Here is a 21405-nt window from a genome sequence, read left to right as displayed (position 1 = left end):
TTTTATTAATTAATTAATTAATTATTAATGCCTTACGTTTTTAATTTGCAAATTTCGATTTTTAATAAAGGCAAAATAATTAATAAAAGATCAACGCCACATTAAATGCCAAATTAAATAGGATTTTCAATTTTTTATTGAACTTAGCATTTAAGGAAAATTTGAATTGCTTATTTGGCGCCAAAACTATGAAAATGAGAGGGACGTACCTCATCGCCCTGGTCCCTTGGAGAGGGACAGGAGCGATCCATGATTTTGTCTTGATTTTTGCATTTTTCACGTTCAATATGCATCCTTTTATCTTCGATCTTCATTGTGATGTCCTCCAAACGTCGTCCCTTGCCTCGCTTAACCTCACCTTGCTTTGATCTTGAAGGAATATGAGTGCTCTTCATAGGATCGCCCTGGTCCTTGTCCAAAGGACAGGAGCGATGTGAGCTTTTTACCTTGATTAGCAATGTTTGGACGTTCAAAACTCTTGTATGTTATCTTCAAACGATGCCTTAGACCTTGCATTACCTTATGAAATCTTGTTCTTACGTAAATCTTGCACAAAATGACCAATGCATCTAACATCGCCCTGGTCCCTTGGAGAGGGACAGGAGCGATCTATGTCCTAGGATGCGAATTTCATCATTGTGACGACCTTTTAATGTTTGTGCTTGCTAAAGACGCCTTGAAATGTCCCTCGCCACCTTGTCTTGACTTGGATCGACCTTGAACTTGCATAGGAAGTAACATCACCATTGTATCGCCCTGGTCCCTTGGAGAGGGACAGGAGCGATCCTCCTTTTGTAGCCTTTATCTCACTTTGTCAGGTTCCAAGTCTATATTCAACGGATTCGTCTTTCTTCACTCCATTCGTTCATGCCTTGACATTGTTTGTAACTTTGCAAGAAAATCAATTATATCAAAAATCGCTCTGGTCCCTTCCTGAGGGACAGGAGCGAACTAGACATTTAGGACCTTTGTGGACGTCCAAAAGATCTTCATTTTGTATTCAATGCGTCCATCTCATGTTCTTCCTTGCTTTTGAACGTACACTTGTCTTGACATTTGCCTGGATTCTGTCTAATGAAGGAAATCGCTCTGGTCCCTGGGAGAGGGACGAGAGCTACAAGGTACCTCGCCCTGGTCCCTTGGAGAGGGACAGGAGCGATTTGGTCAATATAGGTCATTCTCCTTCGTTTTTGCATCTCAAATTATATTCATTTGGCAAAGCATCTTCCTTTGGACGTCCTCAAATCATTAAGTCATCAAAATCTTGCAAGGACAAGGCGAAATTGAATTTGTAGCTCTGGTCCTTCACTGAGGGACAGGAGCGATCTTTCCCCTGGAGGCATTTCTGTGCTCATGAAAATCTTCAATTTATATTCAATGGAAAGATCTCGCCTTTCTCCATCACTTCCAATTCGTAATTCATCTTGACCCTGCAGGAATAGTAAAATATTTGAAAACGAGCTCCCGTCCTTCACTAAGGGACAGGAGCGATTTTGCTCCTACAGGCCAAAATAACATGATTTTACACATTTTAACACTTCACAAGGCGAAAACAAATCATTTGAGATGCCTAGGATCAAAAATCAAAAAAGTCAAAATTTGGTCAAAAATATTCAATTGGACAAAAAAATCACATTTCATCTTCAACACTTAGACAAATTTAAGCTCTGCATCAACATTCCAATTGAAAATTAGACCATTCTGGCGAATTCATTTCATTCAATATTTGCATTCTAGAAAAGGAAATTCAAAAAAGCTCCCAAAACTGACTGGATTTTGGTCCGAAAAGACGGTAATTAAAACCCTAAGGCTTGACCCTAAATCCAGACAACTAACAAACTAACAAAACCCTAGAAAAAGCAAAGCGAAAACGAACAAAACGAGCAAAACACATGGGTCCCCATTTGCAATGGGGCGATGTGTGAAAACGTCACAACATCGAGGTGGCATCCCAGTCATCACTCCTCCAGTCAGTGAAGTCCATCTCAGCATGTCCAGATTCAATGTACTTAACTCATGGAAGGTGGCACAAACTTCGATGTACCTACCCCGGCTATCCATTGGTCGATTTTTCTAGAAGGGACATGTGTCCAAGCAATACAATTTTATCATTGGTCAAGCATTAAATGTTATGTAATGGTTGTAACAAACCCTAATTAGGGTTTTCATTGTAAAATCTTGGCCATTGATCTTGAATTGATCTAAGCCATCAAATTGTATTGTGGGCACTATATAAGCCCAAACATTTCATTTGTAAAAGATGATTAGAGAGAGTTGTAAATAGTTGGAAGAGTTAGAATATAGTTGATAGAATAGCAATTAGAGTAGAATAGGAGGACAAGGCAAGAAATTGTTGCCATTGATTGTAAACAAACTCCATTTTCATTGAAGTAATGGTGAAATATGTCGTTTTCTTGCAATTTGCATGGTTTCTTGTTGAAGTCTTCAATCTTAGATGGTAGATAATTAGATGAATGGAGGAAATGTGCTTAATTGATGATGGAATTCGTATATCCATACTACTAGCAGTTTGTTGATTGCAGACTTGCTTTGTGTAGTCAACTAGAATCGTTCAACTCAAGCTCAATTTCAATTTGTCGCTTCTTCATTGATATGCATCAACTTGGATGGTATCTATGCCGGCGGTGATGATTTGAACATCATAAAGCTTCCCTTAGAAGATTGCACTAGTCTTGTGTAGATGTTCCATTGATGTCAAAACAAGATCTAGTTAGAGTTTCATCAAAAATCAATCATTGCTCCTACATTCTTAGTATTAGGATTAGATCCTCTCTTTGCCCTTATCCTTTTTCCATTTTTTCCAAATCTAAGTTAGTCAGAGCCTGTGTCCAGCAAAGCAGATCAGAAGTTCAATGTAAGTCCCCTTGTGATTCCAGCAAATCACATCATACCACTGGAGCTTGTCCACACGTGGAGATCCCACTAAAAGAACCTTGGAGTCTACCTAACTGATCCTTCATGCGAATCTTCAGCAGTTAGAGACTATTTTCTCAAGAGAGGATAAGATGCCTTTAGGTATTTTATTCTGTGTATGATTGTGTACAAAATACACGTCAACAGAATTGGCGCTAGAAGGAGGGCTTGTACAAGTTGGACTTCGAAATTTTATCATTTCATATTCGCAAGGAGTTACCCAGGACTTTCGCTCCTCCTCCACGCTCGACAAAATTGAAGGAGCGAACATGAACTCTTGAATCGAAGGAAGATCAGTGGAAAGCTTTTTCTCAAACAAAGAAGGAAGGTGACTGCTGGATCGTTAGTTGGACTTACGCAAGAAGGAATCAAGCTGGAACCAGTTGAACGTTCAAGTTGAATCTGAGATATTCAAGATCTCTCTTATTCCAGAAAATCCAAAAAAGTGAAAAATAGAAAATCAAAAAAAATCAAAAAATCAAAAAAGAAAAGATTTCTCAATGAAGCGGCAACAGTTTCACGAGGAGCAACAAGTTGATTTTCTTGAACTTTGGTGGAGGTTAGATACACAACTTTATCCACGCAGATTGCCCGAGTTTGCAAGACCAGGGCAGTGTCGAGTCCATGAGACAGACGAACATGATGAAATGCATTGCTTGAAGTACTTATCAAGGATGGAATTGGCAGCGCAGGGAAAAATCTTCTTTTGGGATGTCCCTAGGCCAGAAACAGAAGAAGGCAACTTCAGTCTCCCAAAAACCAAGGATCCTCTTCTAAGCTTCATGTGGATGATTGAGAGTCAACTCATTTTGGATGGCGAAATGCGTCTTGAAAACATATTGCTACCATTGTGGTGTAGAATTCACAACTCACCTCACTCTGAATTTACTTGCTCAGTATGTGAAATGGCTATCAATCAAGTCAGAAACCAGTTTGGAATGCCAACTTTGTCCGAGGAAGAATGTATTATTAACAGATCTTGGGGTGCACATCTCGCAGCCGAATTCAGGAGAACCTATGAACAGGACATTGCTCCAACATCTGAATGTGGGAAGGATCAAGTGTACATTGACGATACAAGTGCACCTGATGATCAATGTATTACAATGGATACCCTGCCATGCCTTGCACCTGAAAAGGAATACCATGAAACAAAAGTTGAAGAATTAGTTGAGAGTATTCAAGCAGTGATAAAGGAAGATCCAGGAGTTGAACAAGCAATTATTAAAGAAGAGGACGACTCATTCCTTGAAGAATTCTCACTTATGCTACAAAAGGAGATCCTTGAGATTGAATTGCAAGAGTTTTCAAATGTTCTCATTGAAGACGACAATCAAGTTGAGAATTTGAGTGAAGAGCTACAAATTATCATAAGTGAGCCCAGATATGAAGAACAATTCAAGGGGGCGCTTGAAGATGTTATCACCATTATGCTATTTGAGGAAGCATTGAAGGATCTTATAGAGGAAACGCAAATGGAATCAATGCCAAATTTTTTTCTAGATAAGCAAGTTACTGGGAGTGATATGATCCACCATCAGCTCCGACCTCCCGAGACTATACTTGAAGAAGAAAGGTCACTTGAGATTATCTTTGATCCACTAGAGGAGATGTTTGAAGCTCAATCTATCAAGGAGACTCTCATTTTTGAAGATATGCTTACAAAATTTCATGAGGATGCTTGGTTTATGCAAGATATCTCAGTGAAAACAGAAAATCTTGAGCTATTCGAAGGGGCGCTGAGCTTGTTTCAAGAACTTCCTAATCAAGATCAACATGTTGTGGATGCTCGTGGAATGATTCATCACCAATGGCGACCTCCTGAAGCAGCTGGTGACCTCGCTTGCAACAATGCAGTGCCGCTTGAGCCTAAAATATGCCAGGTTGTTTCTTTCCTTAGTCCTAGCCTTGAAAGTTATTATGATTTTGATTATGGGGATTTTGGGAAAACAACTTGTATCTGGATTGATCATGGTCCTAACGAATTACCTCAGTTGATCATTTTGAGTGAAAATTTGCCTGAGTATGAGAGATGCATGGTGAGAGTTTGCCTTTCTATGTTTAAGGATGAATTTGCCCGATTGAGAACCATCACGTTTGCCATACTCCTGTTGCACAACCTGAGAAATCATGTAAAGTTATGTGTATATTTTGCTTCCTTGAGTCGTGTCGAGTCTAGGACTCTTGTATATAGGTTTAGAGTAGGTTTTCTTTTCGTGTTTTTAGATTAGAGGTCTTTTGAGCCTTGTTCTTAATTTGCCTTGAGTCATTTGACTCATGATCTAGTGTGGCTCAGGTAGTTTAGTTGTTTGCTTTCTTTAGTTGTTTGCTTTTGGTGCGTTTTAGTTTAGTTTGTTTTGAGTCGGTCTGTTGGTCGGTTTGCTTTAGTTTAGGTGTCTTGAGTGGGAGCCTCCATTTTGTGAGAAGGGTGTTTGTGTTGTTGCCCGCACACTGGCAATATCCTGGATCTTATGTTAGACTCATTTCTTAGATATCTATTCATGAAGTGTTTGGAATCCGAGGTTGTTCCTCCTCAGCTTTATCATCTGATCAGGATCTGTATTTGACTTGGAAGGGAATCGTTTTCTGTGTCTTGATGCCGACACCTGTTGATTACTATATCTTCACACATTAATAGACTCCGAGTCATTATGGTTTTCAGGCAAAGCTGTGATTGGTGAAAAATCTAAAATCTGGCTTCAGCGCCACCGCAATCCTCAAACCCTAGTAAGCTTCACTGCTTACGAGCCAAAGGAATTGACGAAGAGAAAAAGCAATATCAAAAAGAAAAAATGAGAAAAAAGAGAAAATGAAAGAGAAAAATGAAGAGAAAAATAATGAAATGAAATATCAAAATTGGCTAAAGGGGAATATTCGAGTAACTCCATCGGGGCTATAGACGCCTGGCTGGCAATGGAGCAATGTTCGTGAGCTTGCGGCGATAACCTCGTCGGGACTATGGACGTCTGACTGGCAGCGAGGCTCTATCCAGGATGCTTTTGAAGTTTAGATAAATTACGTAGCTAATCACAGGGGAACCTGAAAGTTATAATTGTCTTGTCGAGAGGAATGAATATACTTGCACACACCTGGGTAATCAAAGACTAAGTGTCTAGATTTGGTTAAAGATTCTCCTTCTACTTTGAGTGCATTTTCTAATCTCTTGATGAGCTAGATTGAATTTTCCAGAGGTTCTAGGTGTCGATTGAGTCTTTATCTCTGAAATGTTTTTCAACATTTATTCAAGGTGGCGCTAGATGTTGTGACGTTTTCACACATCGCCCCATTGCAAATGGGGACCCATGTTTTTTGCTCGTTTTGTTCGTTTTCGCTTTGCTTTTTCTAGGGTTTTGTTAGTTTGTTAGTTGTCTGGATTTAGGGTCAAGCCTTAGGGTTTTAATTACCGTCTTTTCGGACCAAAATCCAGTCAGTTTTGGGAGCTTTTTTGAATTTCCTTTTCTAGAATGCAAATTTTGAATGAAATGAATTCGCCAGAATGGTCTAATTTTCAATTGGAATGTTGATGCAGAGCTTAAATTTGTCTAAGTGTTGAAGATGAAATGTGATTTTTTTGTCCAATTGAATATTTTTGACCAAATTTTGACTTTTTTGATTTTTGATCCTAGGCATCTCAAATGATTTGTTTTCGCCTTGTGAAGTGTTAAAATGTGTAAAATCATGTTATTTTGGCCTGTAGGAGCAAAATCGCTCCTGTCCCTTAGTGAAGGACGGGAGCTCGTTTTCAAATATTTTACTATTCCTGCAGGGTCAAGATGAATTACGAATTGGAAGTGATGGAGAAAGGCGAGATCTTTCCATTGAATATAAATTGAAGATTTTCATGAGCACAGAAATGCCTCCAGGGGAAAGATCGCTCCTGTCCCTCAGTGAAGGACCAGAGCTACAAATTCAATTTCGCCTTGTCCTTGCAAGATTTTGATGACTTAATGATTTGAGGACATCCAAAGGAAGATGCTTTGCCAAATGAATATAATTTGAGATGCAAAAACGAAGGAGAATGACCTATATTGACCAAATCGCTCCTGTCCCTCTCCAAGGGACCAGGGCGAGGTACCTTGTAGCTCTCGTCCCTCTCCCAGGGACCAGAGCGATTTCCTTCATTAGACAGAATCCAGGCAAATGTCAAGACAAGTGTACGTTCAAAAGCAAGGAAGAACATGAGATGGACGCATTGAATACAAAATGAAGATCTTTTGGACGTCCACAAAGGTCCTAAATGTCTAGTTCGCTCCTGTCCCTCAGGAAGGGACCAGAGCGATTTTTGATATAATTGATTTTCTTGCAAAGTTACAAACAATGTCAAGGCATGAACGAATGGAGTGAAGAAAGACGAATCCGTTGAATATAGACTTGGAACCTGACAAAGTGAGATAAAGGCTACAAAAGGAGGATCGCTCCTGTCCCTCTCCAAGGGACCAGGGCGATACAATGGTGATGTTACTTCCTATGCAAGTTCAAGGTCGATCCAAGTCAAGACAAGGTGGCGAGGGACATTTCAAGGCGTCTTTAGCAAGCACAAACATTAAAAGGTCGTCACAATGATGAAATTCGCATCCTAGGACATAGATCGCTCCTGTCCCTCTCCAAGGGACCAGGGCGATGTTAGATGCATTGGTCATTTTGTGCAAGATTTACGTAAGAACAAGATTTCATAAGGTAATGCAAGGTCTAAGGCATCGTTTGAAGATAACATACAAGAGTTTTGAACGTCCAAACATTGCTAATCAAGGTAAAAAGCTCACATCGCTCCTGTCCTTTGGACAAGGACCAGGGCGATCCTATGAAGAGCACTCATATTCCTTCAAGATCAAAGCAAGGTGAGGTTAAGCGAGGCAAGGGACGACGTTTGGAGGACATCACAATGAAGATCGAAGATAAAAGGATGCATATTGAACGTGAAAAATGCAAAAATCAAGACAAAATCATGGATCGCTCCTGTCCCTCTCCAAGGGACCAGGGCGATGAGGTACGTCCCTCTCATTTTCATAGTTTTGGCGCCAAATAAGCAATTCAAATTTTCCTTAAATGCTAAGTTCAATAAAAAATTGAAAATCCTATTTAATGTGGCGTTGATCTTTTATTAATTATTTTGCCTTTATTAAAAATCGAAATTTGCAAATTAAAAACGTAAGGCATTAATAATTAATTAATTAATTAATAAAAATCGAATTTGAAGCGCTACAAAGGGAGGTCGGCCTTGCTAAATCATTTAAAAATCATTTAAAAATTGTTTTATATCCTCAAGTCGGCCTAAGGGATAAATGCAATCTAAGCGCTATATATGGGGAGTGGAAGATTTCATTTTCACATCATCATTTTATCCTTCTACATGCGAATTAAGGAAGACAAGGGAGAAGTGCGATTTGGAGTTTACTAATAAAGGTGGTGCGATATCTTGGAGACTTCGTTGGAGCGAATTTGGCAAGACTTGAAGATCACGTTGAAATCCAAAGGAGAGGCGAACTTGAAGTTTCCATTTGAGCGAAGTTGCCTAGGACGTCAAAGACATATCAAAGATGGCGAAATTGCTAACTTGAAGAGGAGATCACGTCCAAGACTTGAAGGATGGCGAAGTTGATAAGAGGAACGTTCTTTTGAAGATCACATCAAGACTATCGAATTTCAAATTTTGCCTAGGCGAATTCCTTTATTTTGCATTTTAGAGTTAAGCTCTCAAAGAGGCATCAAATGGAGGTCTCTTCAAGGAAAATCAAGCCGGATCCAGGACGGTCTTCGCCGGGACGGTCTTAGCCAGGACAAGGGCGACCTCTTCCAATCCAGCGTTCCAAGGCGAGGTACATCATCCTGCACATCAAGGACAAAAGGAGTTAGAACAAGAGTTAATTAAAGATAGCCTCTCAACGACATCAAATTGAATATCTAGCAAGCTTCAAGTGTCAGATGAGGTGGCATCCCAGTCATCACTCCTCCAGTCAGTGAAGTCCATCTCAGCATGTCCAGATTCAATGTACTTAACTCATGGAAGGTGGCACAAACTTCGATGTACCTACCCCGGCTATCCATTGGTCGATTTTTCTAGAAGGGACATGTGTCCAAGCAATACAATTTTATCATTGGTCAAGCATTAAATGTTATGTAATGGTTGTAACAAACCCTAATTAGGGTTTTCATTGTAAAATCTTGGCCATTGATATTGAATTGATCTAAGCCATCAAATTGTATTGTGGGCACTATATAAGCCCAAACATTTCATTTGTAAAAGATGATTAGAGAGAGTTGTAAATAGTTGGAAGAGTTAGAATATAGTTGATAGAATAGCAATTAGAGTAGAATAGGAGGACAAGGCAAGAAATTGTTGCCATTGATTGTAAACAAACTCCATTTTCATTGAAGTAATGGTGAAATATGTCGTTTTCTTGCAATTTGCATGGTTTCTTGTTGAAGTCTTCAATCTTAGATGGTAGATAATTAGATGAATGGAGGAAATGTGCTTAATTGATGATGGAATTCGTATATCCATACTACTAGCAGTTTGTTGATTGCAGACTTGCTTTGTGTAGTCAACTGGAATCGTTCAACTCAAGCTCAATTTCAATTTGTCGCTTCTTCATTGATATGCATCAACTTGGATGGTATCTATGCCGGCGGTGATGATTTGAACATCATAAAGCTTCCCTTAGAAGATTGCACTAGTCTTGTGTAGATGTTCCATTGATGTCAAAACAAGATCTAGTTAGAGTTTCATCAAAAATCAATCATTGCTCCTACATTCTTAGTATTAGGATTAGATCCTCTCTTTGCCCTTATCCTTTTTCCATTTTTTCCAAATCTAAGTTAGTCAGAGCCTGTGTCCAGCAAAGCAGATCAGAAGTTCAATGTAAGTCCCCTTGTGATTCCAGCAAATCACATCATACCACTGGAGCTTGTCCACACGTGGAGATCCCACTAAAAGAACCTTGGAGTCTACCTAACTGATCCTTCATGCGAATCTTCAGCAGTTAGAGACTATTTTCTCAAGAGAGGATAAGATGCCTTTAGGTATTTTATTCTGTGTATGATTGTGTACAAAATACACGTCAACAGGATCCTACACCACCAAGGTAGCAATACATTCTCCAAACACAACTCTTCATTAAGGCGCAACTGATTCTCAATCAATCCTCTAAACGCGTAAATTCATCATTGCATTGTGAAGGATTGGAACTGTCAGGTTTTATGAACACTTTTGGTGTGGGGAAATCCCAGAAGAAGATATTTCCTCGTAGTACTATCTCCACCCTTGACAGAAAAGTGAAACAGTTCAGCTCATCATGTCCAGTCGTGTTGTGGATTCTGCAACTTCCTATAGATGCAAATTTAGACAAGTGCCTAGGATACAGTTGTGCATTCAACCTCCCATCAAGTTGGGAAACGTCTGCCTGAGGACTATTTTTTATGAAGTGGCTGCTCCAACATTTTGACATTGAATTTTTTTTTTTTTTTCTAACTTTATGGGTATTTTTTGCTTTTTTTATTATTTTGGATTTTTCAAAATAAAAGAGATCTAACATATCTTAGATATAGTATTTGAAGGGGCATACTAAACTCTGCTTGTTGAAGATTCGAAGCCTCCCTCCTTCTAACTCCAATTCCGTTGATGGGGAAATTCAGCACTTCTGTCAATACAGAATAGAATGCACAGAGTCTATCCTATTCTCTCTTGAATAAGGGAACTTTGCAAGCCTTCTGATTGTCCAAACAAATTAACCTCAAATTTTCTAATGTCAGGTCATGACTAAGCTTAGGATCACTTAGAGCTGATGTGATTTGTGGGTAATCTCAAGGGGACTTATGCATTTGACAAGCTGGTCTACATCTGATATGGCTATCTGATGATGCTTCACTTCTCAAATTGGATAAAATAAAGAGCAAAGGGATAGGATTTAGAGAACCTAGGGACAATGAAACCCATTAGGAATAAGAGGTTCACTCCAACTGTTGTGCAACCACCAAATTTTGGTGAGTGTAGGATGAAATTTGGAGTCAACCTCGATGTTAGGAAGACATTGAGGATTAAGGCCTATTTCAAATTTGTCTGATAGTACCAAGTTTGGGAAGGTTTAGACAGAATTTCAGTGAAAGGAAGGATTTTTAGAATAGGGTCTTATTCCATCCTTAGTGCGAACACCAAGTTTTTGGGGCAAACTCCAAAATTTCATTCCAAGTGTGAGCTGGCCCATATTTTGCTTGGTTCTATGTCTCCTCATGGATCGAGTTTGGTCCTTGGATGATCTTCTTCTCCTCTCTTGAACCCTCATTTGTTACACAAGACCCTTGGGTTTAAAACAGGGCTTGACATTGCTCCTTTGCCTACCTAATGAATCTAGATTTGGATTCCTAAACTCGTAACCCTACATCCCTTCATACTCTATGGCCTTGATCTTTTCATGCCTAAGCCTCACTCTGTGCTCCCTTTAACTCTAAGCTCTCTCTCTCTCTCTCATGCTTAGCAAGGCGAAAGAAAGGAGAGGGGGTTCCCTGTTGGAGATGGGGAGTGTGTGCACAACATAACACTATGGAAGTGGAAGATCTTTCCCAGCTGATTGCAGGTGGTTCTAAACAGGAACTATGCAGGAGCTTCATTGTTACAAGTATTTTCAGTTGAAAGGCTAGATATTGTGGAAGAATTGTTGACATATTTTAAAAGGATGGAACAACAAATTAACTAAAGGTGAGAGCATACGGTGTTGAGGGGATCATTAGCTTAATTAACTGAAAACAATGCAATGCTTGGGTGGCAAGCCAGCCCCTTCCGCTTATCTAGCGGGAAAGCAAGAAAACTTGGCAGTGAACCAGCCAAGTGAGATACACAAAAATACGAACACTCAACCGCAATATTTCAGCAGGAGGACTGCAATTACATAACAATCTCAACTCGACCGCTTATGCAACGGGAGGACCATTACACTTAGATATCACTCGACCACTTATGCAGTGGGAGGACTGAAATTACAATTTGCTTGATAATAGGCTGCAAGCCAGTCTCTTCCACTTTTCAATGGGATGAGAATTACAAAATAGAACTGGTTAGTAGTACTACTACTGAACCTTACAAAAATAGAACATATGATAAGAGAGTAATGCTGATTATCTCAATAAGAACATGAATTTCTGCTAAAATCACAACTGCAAGCTGGAATTGCAAAACCAGCAGACTAAGAAAACTCTAAAAAGCTCACAACTCTCTCAATACACAACCAAATCACCCAAAATCAGTCCCAAACCCACACTAGACTAATTGCAATGGCAACCAACCAAAGATATGATACCATCACTCCCTTATTAATTTTGCACGCATCCCAATGCAATTCAAAAACCCACACCTAGCTTAGGATTTTCGATTTGGTATAGAAAATTCAAAGCTTAACTAAAGATGCCACAAACTTACAGTGTATATCGCCAGTACTGGGAAGGATGAAAGAGCCAATACCCATAACCACTAGTCGCTTCAACAGAGAGGTGTGATCGAAAATGCACTTCAGCCACAGGCAAACCAGCAAGTTCCCAAAATCGTTCCAACACCAAAAATGACTAAGACATGCTCTGAGAATATAGTAGATTACAGCACACAGCTAGGTACTATGTTTCAAGTACGAAACCGGGAAGTACTAGGGAGACACACTTCGAAGCCTCAAAAGTTTTGTCGCCAAACTGGCAACATAACATTGCAAATTTTCAAGATAACTAGAATGGGAGCCCAAGGCTCTTATTTATAACTTCGCACCACCAAATCCAAATGCCAATTGCTTCAAACTCAACTTTCTCCATTTGCATTTCATTTCATCTCACGTGGACCCCAAGAGTGGCGCCATCCCACAAGTCAATCCTCGCGCCAAAAAGCAAGGACCACGATATTTCACTTGGCAAACATTAGAGATGAAAATAAAATAATATCTCCCTTAATAATTTTGGGACCACCTTCTTAGTCATAAATTTCGCCTAGCACTTAGGAGATATTAGGCATTAATCCCAAATTCAATAAATCAATAGTAATTGATTAAATTAATTAAATATTAAACCTTAGGATAAGGAAATAATATTTAATTGTGTCACATATGACTACCGTACTGATTACTATCAAAACCAGGATGAAACTGAGCCAGGAAAACCACTGAACTGTTGCAGGATCAGGACCCTGTCCACTGCCAGAAATAGAATTATGCCATACTGCCACTTCCTAAAAATAGTAAGTCATGAACTAATGCTCTAAAAAGCATGATCTTCGTGCCCAGTGACAGAGCATGGAGAGCTCAGTAGGATAGTATCACCAAAATAGCCATTCCCTGACTTACTAAAAATAGTAAGTTCTCGCCTCATCAATGTTGGACCCTCATTCTTCATTCTACCTAGCCTACGGGTCTCAGGAATAGGCTAATGGACCACTGGAAAGTCATCAACGAGAAGGGGGCATTACATCTATTTATGACAAAGAAATGCTAGCCATAATGCACGCCTTGGCCAAATTTCGCCAATACCTTGTATGTGGGAAGTTTAGTGTGAAAACTGATCATAACAGCCTACGCTTCTTCTTGAGCCAAAAGGATCTTAATGATAGGCAATAAAAATGGGTGAGAAAATCACAAGCCTACGACTTTGATATAGAATATGTAAAAGGAGTGAATAACGGGGCAGCAGATGCATTATCCCGAATAGCCCATCTCCGCACCCTTACCAGCATCTCAAAGGACTAGAAGGAAGAAATCCTTAATGAATATGACCAAGATCCACAAGCAAAGGAAATTTTGAAGGGGAACCCTCCCAATGAAGATTTTAAAGTTAGGGGAGATCTCATCTTGTACAAGGGAAGGGTATACTTGACCCCTCAGACTAGATTCAAAAGCAAAATCCTAAAAGAATTCCATGATAACCCCCTTGCAGGACATTGAGGATACTTTAAAAATTATAAACACATTAGGGAAAGATGTGCATGGAAAGACCAAAAAAGAGATGTCCAAAAATATGTACAAGAGTGCCTAACCTGTCAACGCAATAAAACCGAACTCATCCACCCAGCTGGTCTTCTTCAACCATTACCTATTCCCAATCAAAAGTGGGAGAGCATTTCTATGGATTTCATAACAGGGTTGCCAAGGGCACAAGGAAAGGATAGTATTTTTGTGGTGGTAGATAGACTCATAAAGTATGCCCATTTCCTTGCAGTTTCCACAGAATACAAAGCCTACCAAATAGCTGATCTATTCTTTAGGGAAATTTTCAGACTCCACGAACTCCGTCAAAATATTGTCAGTAACAGAGATAGCAAGTTTATTAGCCAATTCTGGCAAGAACTCTTCAGAATGGCAGGAACAGTCTTGACCCCTAGTACCATTTACCACCCTCAAACTGATGGGCAAACTGAAATAGTGAACAAATGGATAGAGGGCTACCTAAGGAATTATGTTACAGGGCAACAGACTACTTGGGTTAAGTGGCTACACCTAGGAGAATATTGTTACAACACGACACACCACATGTCAATAGGGATGAGCCCCTTCCAAGCTTTGTATGACTATGAAGCCACAACTTTTGGGGAATTAATAACCCAAGAAAGCAAAGTACCAAGAGCACAAGATTTTGTTCAACAGAGTAGGGACATCATGAAGATCTTGAAAGAGAATTTACAACAAGCCCAAAATCAACAAAAGATATATGCGGACAAGAAGCGTACGGAAAGGACGTTCGAGGCTGAAGATCTGGTGTTTTTAAGGTTACAACCATATAAACAATCTTCCCTCAAGAAGAATGGGGCTGAAAAATTGAAACCCCAGTTCTATGGACCCTACAAGGTAATTCGAAGGATTGGGGAAGTAGCTTATGAAGTAGAACTACCCAAAGACAGTAAAATACATAATGTGTTCCATGTCTCCCGACTTAAGAAGGTTCTCGAACAGCACTTGGCTCCATGCAGTGAACTACCTCCCCCTAGATGATGAGGGGAAACTCACATTGTACCCGGAGATCATTCTGGATACGCGGAAAAGGGAGCTCAGGAACCGAACCATTACCGAATACCTGATAAAATGGAGGAATCTCCCAAATGAGGATGCTACTTGGGAAAAAGAGGAAGATCTAAAAATGCTTGAGGACAAGCAAATTTGAGACGGAGGGACTGTGATAACCCTACTGTATCACCTGATGTAAACCTTATAAAATACACCAGTAATGATAAAGTCAATTATTAAAATGATGTTAATATATTAAAAGAGGAAATAAATTATTAAATAATATTAATATATTAAATAAGGTTAATATAGGAAATAAATTTTTAGAAAATGTTAATATATTTATTTAAATATATTAAATGATGGGAAGATGAATTATTAAATAAATATATTTAAATTTTACATGAAATGTGGTTTTAATAAGTTACGTGCATTTTACGGGAGAGGAGTTAAACACCACGGGTCTCCCCCCACCCCGTAGGAAGCGATGGGACAAGAGTTGCAACCTAGATTGCGACTACCGTCACACCCCTTCCTTCGGAAAGGAAGTGGTGGGACGGGAGTCGCAGCCTGGGCTGCGACCACCGTCACACCCCTTCCGACCCCGTGGAGGGACACAACCATTCCCCTCTACGGGTATATAACAGAGACAACCGCAGAGCTAGTGGGAGGCACGGAGAATAAGTAAAAAGGGAGGAACTGCAGCTGCATCAGCAGAGGCAATAGAAAAAGTAAGAAGGTAGTAGCGACGCCACAGGTACGTATATGTGTGTGCCACACACATACATATATATATACTTGTATTTTTTGGTAGATCTGTCATTATTAATATAATATTGTATGTTACAAAATTATATCATTATTATTATAATGTTGTATGTCACATAATTATATTGTTACTATAATGTTGTTTCATACAGATATATAAATATGTGTACAGGTGTGTATCCACACACACATATATATATATAGATGTATATATCTACAGTCTACTGTTCATGTAGAATCAATAATAGGAATAAGGAAGTAGGTAGAGGTTGACATAAATTATAATTTAAATGATAATGAAAATATAAATTGATATGAAATGTTGGATATTAATGAATGATAATAATGTGGTTATATGATGGAGGCTATTGGGAGGAAATTCCCTTAGCCTAATTCAGGGATTATGATAATCCCTGGTAGGTAGTATATACTGAGTATTCATATGCATATATGTTAAGGCTTGGGTGTCAAAAGCTCACCCAAGAAGAGACGGATCTGGCCGGTCCTCTCTGGTAGACTTGGATGATAAGATGTATCATCCAAGGCAAGGAATTGATCGTATATGATGATCTTCCTTGGTAGGCTTGGATGTAAGATGTTACATCCAAGACAGGAATCAAATCATCCATCAATTTCCTAGTATAGCTTGGAACCATGATAGGTTCCAAGAAGGCGAGCATTCCAACCGCCTAAGGACAAGTACCAGTACTGCATTCGTACCCTTTTTATTAAATAAGAATTGAGATTAGTTTTAATTAAGTAATTGAAGTTTAATTGCAAATTAGATTTTATATATATATATATATATTTGTTGCATTCTAACAATTTGTTTTGCAGGACATTTATCTCTAATTAGTAGGGACATTACAGAAATCCAAAGTATTGTCTTGAGTGAGTTTGGCCAATTCATAGCTTCAAAAAATCATGATGTTTTTTCTCTTCTAGACAAATATAGTAGAAGCACTGATGAGTGGTGATATCTACATGGTCAAGGTTCTATTTTCTTGCAGCCTCTTGCAATAAAAATTCTCTCGCAATTATGTATCTTTTTATTTTTTATTTTTTATTTTTCTTGTTTTTAAATTGATGCTATCATGCTATATATTATATTTTATAATAATATAATTTATTTTTTAACTTTTAATTTTCAATTCTTGAATTATAAATCTAAACACTAAATATTGTAAGCAAACTCGATAGGTTGCAAGTTCTTCAGCTGAACAAAATAGGAGTACATACTGTATCCACTCGATCAAGTGCAACCGTTTGGGTGCATAAAAAGCAGAGGATTTGGTCTATATACACTCCAAGCTTCATCTCTTGTCACATAAGAAACCTGAATACAATGAGGGGGTGACAAGTATTGGGATGTAACCCTTTAGTGTGCTGATTTAGATGCTATAGTTGCACATCTTGTTGAGGTCTCTATAGATGAGGCAGCATCTGCACTTGACACAGCTAGTGGGAGTGGCAATCCAATTGATTGTGATTCAAATGAAGTTGAACCAAATGTTGACCTTGATGCTTCTAATGAAGAAGAATATGGATATCAAATATCAATTGTAATTGGAATTTTCATTGTGTAATGATATTTTGAGACTTGAGTATTTTCCTTTTTGCAAATTATGAATGTGAGGTATTTATATGTTCTATTTATTGGCAATTATGAGTATCACTATTCCTATAATTTATAATTTTGAACATACATACATATATATATTCTTGTTCTTGTACCCAAGGAAAGAAAATTTGTCATATCAGTGTACAGGATATCGATACCTATGCCCAAACCAGCTTTTAGTTAAATACTTATGTCAAGAAAGGGGACATGATAGTTGTCCACTTCAATACATGCTCTACACCACCACTATGCAAGTAGGAATAATACCTCTGAGATTAATCTTCCTTCTTACCTTGGGTTGCATTTAGTCTTCAAAATAGAACTCTTGTGCCCCTCTTTCCAACTTTGTTGTATACTTTAGTTGTTGTAGTGACACTTGAATAGATAAAGATCAATCAAAAATGCAAAACATTCCAAAAAAATTGGAGCAAGTCATGCATGGTAGTGTCAGATGGACAAGAAACTGAGAGATCCCTCTCTTCGAGATTGTCAAAGTAGGTCATGTTTCTTCCCAAGGAAAACATTTTCACAAAAGTGGAAATTGCCAATTTGTTCTGAAATGTTTTACTGCAACTACATGCGATTGGGACCATTGTCCTGGAAGGAGGGGCCCTTGATGTAGAGAATCTAGGTAACAAGATCATACCCATAAATCTCAAGTGTTTCTTGGTGGCCTTTGTGGTTTCGTTAGAAGGGTCCTCACCCTAGTTAGCACCTATGTTCCAAACTGTAAGTTATAATGATGTTAGTGGTACCGCTTGGTTTGACTTGTCTCTAGAAGCTGTGAGTGTTCATGAATCTACAATAGTTGAAATTAGAATATGAGCCATCATGATCCCAGCCAATGCTTCATTTTTCTCCCTCTTTGTATAATAATTATTTACATAGTCATTCTTTGTAGGACGATGGCTAGATGAAGAAGTAGATAACACATGCATGTTCTTATAGATCATGTATAGAAATAGCATGATAGAAATTTGTTGTTACAGTTCTAATTAGGTGGTCTATTGCCTTCATTTCTATTGTTAAATTTGCACTTTGTATCTCATGACAACTACCCAAAACCAATAAAGAACGAACAAGATAGCTGAAGAAACAAATACTAACATATTAAGAATTTGAAATAGACTAATTTCATGTTGCAGCTAAAGCAATGGAGTTCAGATGCAAGTGTTGGAGTGTTTTTGAAAAAGGACCTTTAAAGTGACATTTATGTGCATACTATGTATGTGTACTTTGAATTGTCAAAACAAAAAGACTAACAAATTGCAAACTCAAATCACCCTAGGCTGTTTATGAACTGGATGGAACTCAATTGCTCGCACTCTTAATATTTTAGTGCTCGAGTCTATTGTGTTTCTATAAATGCTTTGTTTGATCATGCTGGTAAAATCTATTTGTTGAAAGTAACTAAGATGAAGTACACCCGTGCATGAAACCTTGTGTTCTTTGAAGTTCTTTATAGGGTTAAACAAGCTTTATCTAAAATGTAGTTAATTATATCATATATAATTTGTACTTTGTCCAATCAGGTATTAGATGATGAAATCAGAAGATTGCTCTGTCCAGACAAAATTACTTCAGAACAGTGGCTAGAGGTTCTTTTTGTGAACTACGCTCTTTCTTCATATTTCTTACATTTCATATCTTTGTCAACGAATTTTTCTGTTGCAAATTGTAATTGTATTGTATTGTATGTATGATATTAGTAGGTTATTGAAACTGCACATCGTATTGGATTACGAACCACTGCTACAATTATGTTCGGCCATGTTGATCAGCCTGCTCATTGGTGAGTTAACAATACCAGGCTAGATCCGTAGCTGAAGTCTCTTTGGATGCAACTAGTAAAAGCAATTTACTATATGCTTTGGATGTAGGGCAAAGCATTTTATTCAGATTAGAGACCTACAAAAAAGAACTAACGGTTTTACGGAGTTTGTGCCACTACCGTTTGTTCATATGGAGGTAAAATTGTTACTTCAAGGGAGTAGATGCCATACTTTGACTAATAGAAAGATATAAAGTTGGCACTGATGCGTGTTTACTTATCTTAAGAGTTGAATTTACAGGCTCCATTGTATTTGAGAGGAAAGGCTAGAAAGGGACCAACTAAAAGAGAGTGTATACTAATGCATGCAGTTGCACGGCTTGCTCTTCACCCATTCATCACTAACATTCAGGTACAAAAAAGCACAGTTAACAAGCATGCTTTTACATTTAGACATTAGAAATAACTTTGTGCAATTTTTCAAGAATCTTTGTAGCAAAATCAGTGTTTGTCTATATTTTCGGGACAGGGAGGCTAAAGGACATGGTTTCCAGGATGGCAAACGTAAAATGTTTCTTAAATGTTGGGGATGATAGGGTATGACTATTAAAATAACTGAAAAATAAAATAAATGAAGTTGAAATTTTAAAATGTAAATATGATGTGCTGATGATATACCAGAACCTATTTTACACACCAGCACATTGCTTGCCGTGATGTTGGGATAAGTAATGCAAGTTCCTCTGAGTAGTTCCTCTGAGTTATAAACTTATATTTTATGTCATGGATTTCATAATTCACGAGATTTGTATACATGTGACATATATACCAACGTTGTTTCCTTCAATTAAAATTAAAATTCATTTTTTATACTTGTATATATAGTCAAAGTAGCTTCTATTTGATTAGTTTATTGTGTCTCTAAAGTTTATTTATTAAAGGGTGTATGAAATAAATTTTGAATCCTTTAAAATCTCTATATTACAGTTTTTTTCAATTTGCCGGGTCTTTGGAACCTTGGAGTCAAATCTGAGGCGAGTCCAAGTCTTGTAACATTTGGTATAATACTTCATTAATGATTGCTTGATTGTTTTGTCCAGGCCTCATGGGTTAAAATGGGACCAGTTGGTGCACAGTTCTTGCTATCTGTGGGTTGCAATGACATGGGTGGCTCTCTTATGAATGAAAGCATTACTCGTGCAGCAGGAGCTTCACATGGTAGTGTCATTGTCATTACTAAAGTTGGAACTATTGAGCTTCAAGTCAAGTATTCTCGTATCTATGGACTTTATAATTGTGAATCTTGTCATCCATTAACTTCCCATCAATTATTTCTAATGCAGGAGAAGAATTACATCCTATGGAAATGGAGAGGATAATCAGTTCAATTGGAAGAATACCCCGACAGAGGACTACTTTGTATGGAAATGTTTCCCATGCTCAAGTAGCAAAGTCTCTTTCTGCTCATCCAATGGCTAATCGTCGATAGAAACTCCCTTAAAACCCAGACAGCTGTTGGGAAGGGAAGTTTTTGACTAAGTGTCGTTGATTGTGTCTCTCGTTGGTAAAAACTTCTTTTTTGAATTGTTAGTTGATGTCCGTATTCAATATCCACGCTTTTGATCCTTGACATCCTATTTTAAAGTGGAATTTGACTGTTGTTCTGTTCCTATACTCGCTCTTAGTAATCTGTATCCTGCAATGTAATGCTGACGTTCAAGCATTATTGTTTTGTATGTTGACCTCATGTACAAAAAACAATTCGAGCTTTTCTATATCACAGCTTGCATCAAGCTTCACGAGTTCTAAATGTATATTTTCTACCATACAGTTCTATACTCGCAATCAGGCCTGGAATTTGACGGTCACGGTTTCATTATTGCAATGCCTTTCATTTGACGTTTTAAGAACAATATTAATTGTCAAAAAAATATTTAATGATAATTGTAAAGTTTTTAATTGTGGTTGTCTACAATTTAGTTTGAAAAAGATGATAATTAAAATGAAAATGTTGTTTATTGAAAATAAATAAAAATCCTTGTAATATTTGTTAAAAATATACATTTACTATCAAGTTTCTGAATTCATACTCAAATATTGTTTATAATTAAAATAGAAACTATTCTAAAAATTAATATTAAAATATCATTTCAATTATGACAAGATTCTAAACTCGTATAAAAAATATTTAAAATAAATAAATTAACTAAATTTCTAAATTCAAATAAGAAAATAGATACTAAAATTTTATATTAAAATATTATAAAATTAGAAACAACTCTATCCTAGCATTTTAAAATATTATAAATAAATTTGTAGCTGTATAATAAACATTTCAAAATAATATA

General features: G+C 37.8%; 1 protein-coding gene across 2 annotated transcripts in view; it reads left to right on the top strand.

The window, feature by feature from the left end:
• Window positions 1-20883, top strand: part of LOC131072039 (uncharacterized) — a 354982-nt gene extending 334099 nt beyond the window's left edge. For both annotated transcript variants that reach the window (XM_059211052.1, XM_059211051.1), the window contains 6 exons: window positions 18819-18884; window positions 18999-19078; window positions 19167-19254; window positions 19359-19469; window positions 20158-20275; window positions 20401-20883. In XM_059211052.1, coding sequence (XP_059067035.1) covers window positions 18819-18884; window positions 18999-19078; window positions 19167-19254; window positions 19359-19469; window positions 20158-20275; window positions 20401-20546 — 609 coding nt within the window. In that variant the 3' untranslated portion in view covers window positions 20547-20883. The remainder of the gene's footprint in view (window positions 1-18818; window positions 18885-18998; window positions 19079-19166; window positions 19255-19358; window positions 19470-20157; window positions 20276-20400) is intronic.
• Window positions 20884-21405: the final 522 nt, after the last annotated feature.

Source organism: Cryptomeria japonica, chromosome 9, assembly GCF_030272615.1.
Source record: "Cryptomeria japonica chromosome 9, Sugi_1.0, whole genome shotgun sequence".
Taxonomy (NCBI): Eukaryota; Viridiplantae; Streptophyta; class Pinopsida; order Cupressales; family Cupressaceae; genus Cryptomeria; species Cryptomeria japonica.
Note: the sequence above shows the minus strand (reverse complement) of the source record. Positions and strands in the feature narration are given on the sequence as shown.